Below are 7,468 nucleotides of genomic sequence, written 5' to 3' on the forward strand. Positions count from 1 at the left end.
CCGGCTGCGGGACCCGCGCGGACAAGGGTGGTGCGGGGCGGGGGGGGGACCCTGAGCCTTCGGCCGCCCCCGTCTCCATTCAGCCCCTGCCTCTCCCTGTCCTGTTCCCTTCAAGGAGAGGGTCCTGCAGGCGCTGGGCCGAGACCGCGGGCAGAGCAGGACACGAAGGTGGCCGCAGCAGCCGGCGGAGGTAAGCGACCAGCCCGCGGGGCCCCGGGCAGCGCCTTGCGGAGGCGGCAGGGGAAGGAAGGGATCTAGACGAGCCGAGTGACCCTGAAGGCAGCTGCTCCTTCTTCAGGCTGCTCCTGGCTAGAGGGCCTTGGCCCTGTGCTTAGGGTCAGGCCGTCCTGGATTTGGGGTCAGGAAGGGGTGTTACCCCATGGTCAGGAGGGTGAGGACCGTGGTGGGGGGGGCGGGAGTTGCCTTCCTCTGTAGCGGGGGTGACCCTTTATCCCGGGCCTCTTGAGTGTATACTGACAACCTCTCATAGAAGCAGGACCTCGGTTGCCATGTTTTACCTGTGCCAGGTTAGGGGGCAAGGTCTGTGTTGTGTGTTGCGTCAGGGTTGAGGGTGGTATGATGAAGAGCTCAGATTCTGGTTGTATGGGATGGTTTGGATAGGGATGATCCTGCCTCAGTCTGTAGTTGGGCTAGATGACCTCTGGAGGTCCCTTCCAGCCCTGGTTCTCTATGGGCATTTTTACAGGTGCTGCAAGAATGTGTGTTGGGGGGGAGGAGCGGCTTTGAGAGCCTCTCTAATTCAAGCTACCGGAATGACTCATGTATCAGCATCCCATGCTTCAAAATAGCCTTGGGAAGCTTTATTTAAAACTCCTCAAACAAGCTTTAAAGTACCCCTGCTGCCATTTTAAAGCATGGGGATGCTGATAAACGAGACACAGAAGCTGGCTGAAGCACAATAAATATCACGCTTCAATAGAGTCCATTAATCACAGCATAATTACAACCAGTGCTGTACCTAGACTCCTGGCAGCCCTGGGTGAACTTTCAGTATCAGGCCCCCCTTCCCCAGATACTTTTGTTCCAAAGGTCTTTATCACATCTGTGGTACTGATGCCTTTAAATAGTTTGTTCTCAATTGATAACATTGCCAGTCCTGTATACGCACAATATTAACACTTTTTTTGGCAATTGTAATTTTTTTTGTCCATTTTTGGGCTCCCTTTCTGTCCTGGTCCCAGGCGGCTGCCCAGTTTGCCCATGCCAGTGTCTGGGTCTGATTACAGCATGTTGGAGCAGCCTCCCTGCTTGTGTATAGGCACCGATTCTAAGAGGAATTTCGCTGTTACACCTGCTTTAAACTCATTTCCCTGTCACATTGGAAACTGTAGAAAAATGGGCATAAACTAATCCCATCAACATGCAACGATATTTTGGAACCTCGAAGCAGAACCTGTGATTCTTTCTTCCCAGAGTTTTGGGGACAGATTGCTGTATAAAAGCAAGAAGTAACTAGTTGATTTGATTGAAGTGCTGCAGGTATATAGGGAGTTGTCTGTGCATGTAGCATTACAAACTGACTGGACAGATAAGGAAGAGAAAAAGCTTTTGAAGGGTGAACACATAGTGGAGAGGTGGAAATCTGTTGTTATAGTTTCTTGTTTGTTAATCATTCTCAGTGAACTTGGCAATGTATAGTATTCAAAATGGATGGTCTTTACCTGAAATAAGGGGCACTAAATCTGCTGAGTCACTTTATAAGAATCCCTTTGTGTGGTTCAGATACACCGTGTGACGCAGGAATATAGAAAGGGACCTTAAGGTGACATTTTGGAGGAGATAAGCAAGGTGTCCCAAACACAGAGCATAGGACAAAAATGCATTTGCAACAAACTGAGTCTATGACTTGTCTGTGAAAAACAGACATAAATATTCAGAATAACCATAAAATAGACACATTCACACTGTTCATAATGAGCAAAACCAAATAGAAGCTTGATGCTTGACTAAACATGTTGAGCAATGACTAAGATATAGAAAGAGGACACTGTTGCATGTGGAAAGAAGCTAATGGCCAAGAAGTAGAGACTGAGTATGAGAATGTTTCAGTTTGGCAGTGCATTGCTAGCTGGCTGTTGTGTACGTGTGTTAACAGTTGCTAGCTGTACTCCATATTGTTGCATTCAGAAACACCATGGAAATGGCACCTCCCCATCGGCTATGATGCTATGAGTGAAAAGAGAATGAAATCAAACAGTTGCCAGAGTTCCTAGGCTTTGGGGCCTGATTCTGCTCTTATTTTAGGCTGAATACAATGTTACAACTCCATATGACTCCACAGAATTAGCCTGATTTCCAACACTGTAAATGGATCACTCCTTTGATATTTATCACATCACAGTGTCTACTGCTTGTGTTGAAATATATATTAAACAAGCTAATTAAAAGATGAGTGACTTTGAGATCTGATGGATCCTTAATTTTATTTTCCATTGTGCCACTTTGGAAAGCCACTGTTGCAAGAAAAAGTTCAGTAATGCTGTACTTTGTAAGGAAAGTTCTTGGTTGAGTAGCACTCCCTGTGTCTGGTAGGCAGTGTACTGTTAGCTGGCTGCTTTGTATGAATCTAGCAGTCGCTACTGCACTGTCAACAGCTGCAGGGGCAGCTCACTGTTTATTTTTAATGAGAAGAACTACGAAAGCTTCAAAAGACCAGTTTTGAAAACAGTGTGTGTGATGGGAAGGCAGTGTACTGTTAGCTGGTTGAAAAATTCAACACCAGCTAACATGCAGCTGCTATCCTACTGCACCAACTTTGAATCACTGAAGTGCATCAAAAACTAGTTTTGCATAGTGTATCTTCTGGGCTCTTTTTATATTCTACTATAAAGAGGGTATTTACTATTTCACACATTCCTGCTATCTAGAGCACATGGAAAGAGGAAACATTTGGTTGCCTTAGCTTTATGGTGCTTCATGTTGTTCAGCACTTAGATATCAGTTTAATAGAAGCCCTTATAAATACCTGAGATGGATAGAAGGCAAGCCAAGTAGCATTTTATAGACTAACTCATTCAGAGTGGCATGAGCTTACTGTGAGAGGCTGTGAATGGACTTTCAGAGGCTACAGCTTACTTTGTCAGATGCTCTGAAGAATGGACTCCAGATGAATGGACTTTTATATCAGATTACAGTGGAGGTGTCTATCAAATGCACTGTTCAAGTCATCCCTGTACTCCTTTGCAAGTATCACTTTTATACTGAGTATTTTTAATTTTTTCCCTAGTTCCACTAGGTGCTAAAACTCCCTCAGCCACATTTGATTTTAGTGGGCACAAACAATACTCAGAAGTTTCACTTTAGCATTTACACTATTTTTTAAAGACTCTCCTTGTGTAGTATTATTTATCAATATTAATTTGTTGTTAGCCCCTCTTCAAAATCCTTGGTTCATATTTTCAGTAAAACTAGGTTTACCTTCATTTTCTGCAGAATGCCTACTGTATACAACTGACAGATCAGTACACTGTCATAGTGTCATTACCTATTGTTTACAGGGCCCTTCCATTTACTTTCTGTTGCAGGGAATGAAAGGGTTTGTAGGCAATTAGTTCGAATTATTGCTTTAATTACAAGATTAGTGAGATTAAAAATGAGAGAGTGTTTATTTCTTGCTAGGAATATTTTGACTAATATTAGTTTAAGGCACCTATTATTGCCTTTGTTTTTTGAGTCTTGATATTTATTTGATGATATCCATACATCTTATTTTGTTACTTGATTGCAAAATGAAAAAAGAAGCTATTTCATTATCTGAGCTCATAGGCAAGTCAAGTAACATATGGTCCATTCATGAAAACTCTTCAAATGCAGACCTCCCACTGAAGGAAGTGGGAAATGTGCATGTGAATATTTGAAGGGTTTGCAGGAATGGGCTCATAATAGATGTGCGTGTGATGATTAGGCAGTGTATTGTTAGCTAACTGGCATTCACATACCAGCAACTAAACACACCTCCACATTAGCACACAACTTTGAATCAGCGGTTACACAAGAGTATAAAAATAAGCCCTGCTCTGTCAAGCTCTGGTCCAGATCCTTGAAGGGCGTGAGGGTATGTGTTGGTGTAACTCCTTTGGTAGGGCAACTCGGTATATAGCAGCTGTGAATCTGGGCTTTAGAATACCATTAATACAATGTTTGACATCAGGAGTTAATATTTTTGTGACTGATCCTGCAAAACTGTACATATATGAATAATTTAATTGACTTCTAAAGGACTAGATACATATACGAGTAATTACAGAAGTAAAGATTTCAAGTTTGGATCTTGCAAGGGGATGTACTTTTCTTACAATATTAATGTAGTCGTATAAACTGGACACATTTTCGGATATGTTTTCTCAACTGCACCATAGCATTTTCACACAAGTCTTTTGAATTTGCAGAACCCATATTTGGATATGTAAATGATGGTCTGCCTAAGCAAAGTGGGTATCTGTGCATGTTTTGTACATGCACATTCAGTAGTAAACATTTAGATAGCCTCTTAAGAACATGTGTCCCTTCCTGTCCCTAATAGAAGTATCCTTATCCTACCCTGCTCCAACACAGTGTCCACCTGCAAATTTTAAGGAGCACTTGGGTTGTTTTGCCTTTCATGTTATCTCTGCAAAATCAGTATACATAGGTACATGTGGTACATATGGACCCTCTCAGTTTACATCTATGTGTGCGTAACTCCAAAACTGCACACATTGATGGAGTCTGGGAAGTGAAAATTACACCGGGTTTATCTACATGAGATGCTACTGCACAGTGGTTACTGGGCATTTATTTAGTACTTGTATAAGCAAGTACTAATTAAATGTGCAGTAACCAGAGTTACTATGCAGCAATGTCTCAACATGGTTTTTGCCATGTGATGCTACTGCAAGGTAGTATCAGGCTACCGCACAGTCAGCATCTTGTGTAGATGTGTCCACCTTCAACTAAGGCATAGGAACTGCCATATTGGATCAACCCTAGAGGCCATCCTGTCTTTGTTGATGGCCAACATCAAATGCTTCAAAGGACAGGGTCTCATTCTTAAACTCTGAAGCCTAAGGTTAGACTATCCCTTTGTACCATCATCGTCAGTGGTGGTGATTCCTCATCTCCTCCTATATTATTCTTATAATTAATTTTAACTGGCTATATTTATACCTATAACTGTATACCTTTTAAAAATCTTACCGTCTTGGCCAGTGACTTCCTGTGGCAGTGAGTTTCATGTTTTAAGCACAGTATGTGGAAAAAAAATGTTTCTTTTTTATTGGTTTTGTATTTCCCTCTCCTCTTTACCTGATGGGACTCTGGCATGTATATTACAACTCAGAGGCCTGTGAGTTCAAGCCTTACAGCAGGATTTGAGCTTGTGCCCAGTGTGAAAACAACAGTAGAAAAGTATAGGGGTATGCTGAGTTCCTACTGCTGTTGTTGTGGAGATGATGCTTTAGGTGCTCATCTTTTTCTTTAGTGATAGATATAGATTTTCTGGTATTTTCAGAAAGGCTAATGAATAATTCCATGCCCCTAGACAATACCTGCCCTCCTCAATGAAACATAATGCTTTTGATGTCCAAAGCTGGGTGCATCGATATGAGTGCTTTACTGCAGAGTAGTCTAATTAGCTCTGCAGTAAAGCATCACCATCTACACATGTGCTCGTATTAGGGCACAGTACAATAACTCTGTTGGGGGCAGTACTATCTTATGGCAGAGTAAGTAACCACTGAAATGTATGTGTAGATGGTGACAGGGGCTGGCTGGGGCATTAGGGTGCTAAAGTGCAGGAGCTGCCTTCTGCCTAACCACTTGGCTTCACACTCTCAGCACTTTCATGCCCCAGCCAGCTTCTTTGCTGCTAGACACTGACTCCCCTGTGCCTCCTCCCAGCCTGGGGCTGCTCTGCCCTGGCTCAGGTGCACATGTAGATGCTGTGCCCAGAAGCAGTTTCCTCTGGCTCAAATGGCTTGGGAGTTTATTGCATCGCATTAATTGCATGTGTAGATGCACCCACTGGGTGTAACAGCACATGTAATGAGTGCTGTTTACTCATACCTACATTGCACAAAGAGTACATGGGCTAAATTCTTCCTCCACCAGGTTGGTCTCTGGTACTCCTAGAGGATACCCTTGGCACTCCTGAAGGATTCAGTGTTTCCAGTGATGCCCCCATACAGGATTCTGACATCAGGAGTAACTGCCTATAGACCTCCTGGCAGAGGTACAACCTCGCACCAGATTTATTTTCAAGAGCCTCATAATCCTCTTGGAGTGACTGTACTGTTAATATTGGCTTGTGAATGTCGCACATAACCATCCATGCTATTTATTATAAAGAATCTGTTAGAACTGTCGATATCTTCCATCCTTCTTTGCTTCATACAGTGCCTCAAGCTATCTGCTACCTGGGTCCCAAAGCTTAATTATCCAAACTTGTCTAGCTACAATAATTCTGAATACAGAAAATGCAAATAATTTCATGTCAGGTTTTCAGGACACTTTGTGAAAGAGAAATAAGCGAAATACACAACACACACCCAAAGAGGCAAGAAACTATTTTGTGATGGTTTTCTCTTTTTTAATAAACAATCTTCATAGAATTTTCTATTTACATTTTTAATACTTAGTCTGTCATTTTCACAATTCATCAACCTTCTTTTGTTCGCCTTGCAAAGCTGGCATTTTCAGTGATACATGGTTCTAACTACCCTGGGATGGTATCTCTGCCTTGGTGTCATGGCTTTAAGTAATTCTGGAACATCAAAAACACTTGTTTCTAATATCTGGGAAACAAAGCCCACAGACTGATAGGCTGCTCAATTTTATATTCAGGCAAATACTCTCTCTTTTTTGAGCATTTTCATGTTGGTGACATTATTATTAATCATTGCCAGCAATGTGACTATATGGAGAACATTTTGCCATTTGTGCCAAAATAAAAACCCGATACTGCAAGGTTCTGAGTGCCTCGCAATTTCAATCAGCTTCATTGGTTTTCCTCTGCATTGTTGCAAGGTTGGGCCCCTACATTAGATATAAGAATTACTAGCACAGTGGATGATGACACAAAACCAAAGAGAAATTAAAACACTTGATGGTCTAGTTTCTAGCAGCTTTTAACAGGAATGTACCATGGTTGTGTTTACATGCTGCAAAATAGATTCACAGGCTGACAGACCTTTTCAAAGGTCTTCCTTCTTTTTCATGATGATCTGCCTGATCAAAGATGCTACTTCTGGCTTGATGTTTTCTATGGGCTCTTCAGGTCTCCAGAATTTCATAACTTTACCCCCTGGGCTGACAAGGTACTTCCAGAAATTCCACCTAGGTTCTTTCTTTGAAGAATCTGTAAGGATAACATCAGAGAGCTTTAATGACACCAGACACTTGTCTGATATATCAGATACTTAACCAAGGTTAATAAAGAAAGAGACCTCCCCTACCCCCCCCCCCCCCCCCC

General features: G+C 42.3%; 2 protein-coding genes across 4 annotated transcripts in view; one reads left to right on the plus strand and one right to left on the minus strand.

Moving 5' to 3' along the window:
- The window catches only part of CDC20B (cell division cycle 20B), a 126,537-nt gene that overhangs the window by 4,531 nt on the left and 114,538 nt on the right, over positions 1 to 7,468 (plus strand). The window contains exon 2 of the mRNA XM_019518262.1: positions 57 to 190. Within this exon, the coding sequence (XP_019373807.1) occupies positions 57 to 190 (134 nt within the window). The remainder of the gene's footprint in view (positions 1 to 56; positions 191 to 7,468) is intronic.
- Positions 6,563 to 7,468, minus strand: part of GPX8 (glutathione peroxidase 8 (putative)) — a 3,992-nt gene continuing 3,086 nt past the window's right edge. For all 3 annotated transcript variants that reach the window (XM_019517867.1, XM_019517866.1, XM_019517865.1), the window contains one exon: positions 6,563 to 7,354. In XM_019517867.1, the coding sequence (XP_019373412.1) occupies positions 7,286 to 7,354 (69 nt within the window). In that variant the 3' untranslated portion in view covers positions 6,563 to 7,285. The remainder of the gene's footprint in view (positions 7,355 to 7,468) is intronic.

Source organism: Gavialis gangeticus, unplaced genomic scaffold (assembly GCF_001723915.1).
Source record: "Gavialis gangeticus isolate Ggan-Ray unplaced genomic scaffold, GavGan_comp1, whole genome shotgun sequence".
Taxonomy (NCBI): domain Eukaryota; kingdom Metazoa; phylum Chordata; order Crocodylia; family Gavialidae; genus Gavialis; species Gavialis gangeticus.